Source organism: Volvox carteri, assembly GCF_000143455.1.
Source record: "Volvox carteri f. nagariensis unplaced genomic scaffold VOLCAscaffold_23, whole genome shotgun sequence".
In the NCBI taxonomy this organism is placed as follows: Eukaryota; Viridiplantae; Chlorophyta; class Chlorophyceae; order Chlamydomonadales; family Volvocaceae; genus Volvox; species Volvox carteri.
Window position 1 is genome coordinate 29,403 of NW_003307566.1, and position 783 is coordinate 30,185.

General features: G+C 55.9%; 1 protein-coding gene across 1 annotated transcript in view; it reads left to right on the forward strand.

Moving 5' to 3' along the window:
- Positions 1-166: 166 nt before the first annotated feature.
- VOLCADRAFT_91807 (uncharacterized protein) overlaps positions 167-783 on the forward strand; it is a gene marked incomplete at both ends in the record, with an annotated part of 2,322 nt that continues 1,705 nt past the window's right edge. Inside the window, 2 exons of the mRNA XM_002951241.1 lie at positions 167-482; positions 513-739. Coding sequence (XP_002951287.1) covers positions 167-482; positions 513-739 — 543 coding nt within the window. The remainder of the gene's footprint in view (positions 483-512; positions 740-783) is intronic.

Sequence of the window (783 nt, forward strand, 5' to 3'; positions counted from 1 at the left end):
TTGTTGAGCAATATCTAAGGCGTGATCCTTTTAAAAAGCTGAAGGTATTTAGACAGTAGGGAAGCATTTCTAAAAATCTCGGTAAACCATTGTAATAAGTATGCCAGTTTATATTATCACCATAGGTTCTTGTGTCGAACGGTGCTAAATGAACCATGGTGCATGCATGGAAGTATTCGGGGCGGAGAAGTCTCCGGCCTCTGCTATGGAAGTCCTGGAGAAACGTCAGCTTGATTGCAGAGTCTGTGGACGCCAGCACACGATTAACTTGTGTTGCTGTGGCCACCCAGCGCCATGCACGGTCCTGTACCCACAATTTTGTGTTCAGGCGCTTTGTGGCTTCGATGGATCTAACTGTGGAGTTAAGTATGCGTCCTTCGCAGCCTTCGCACCGGCAGTGTTGGATACGGATGCCGGTATGCAGGCCATGTTTTCAGACCTGTTGTCGCAGCGCGGGCTTCGAAGCACGGCGCCGTTGCCCGGTCCGTTACCCATGCCGGGCGCCCGTCCAGCGCGCCCCGCCTTCCTGCAACAACTAGCCGAGCGTCGGCGCCGTGTTATCGGTGGGATGTCGTGCCCTGGACTGCGCGACGAATGTTACGCCTGCCTATACGGCTGTTCCCAGGCGGGTGTGTTGNGGCCGCGGGACATTGAGGCCGCCATCATGGACACGGGCGGCGATGCAGGGCGCGCGCTAGCCTGGTACCCCGGGTTGTTGATGGCATGGCGGTTTGATAAGGTCAGTGCATGTGGGTCGGGCAAAGGCAAGGCTAGCGTGTTGGT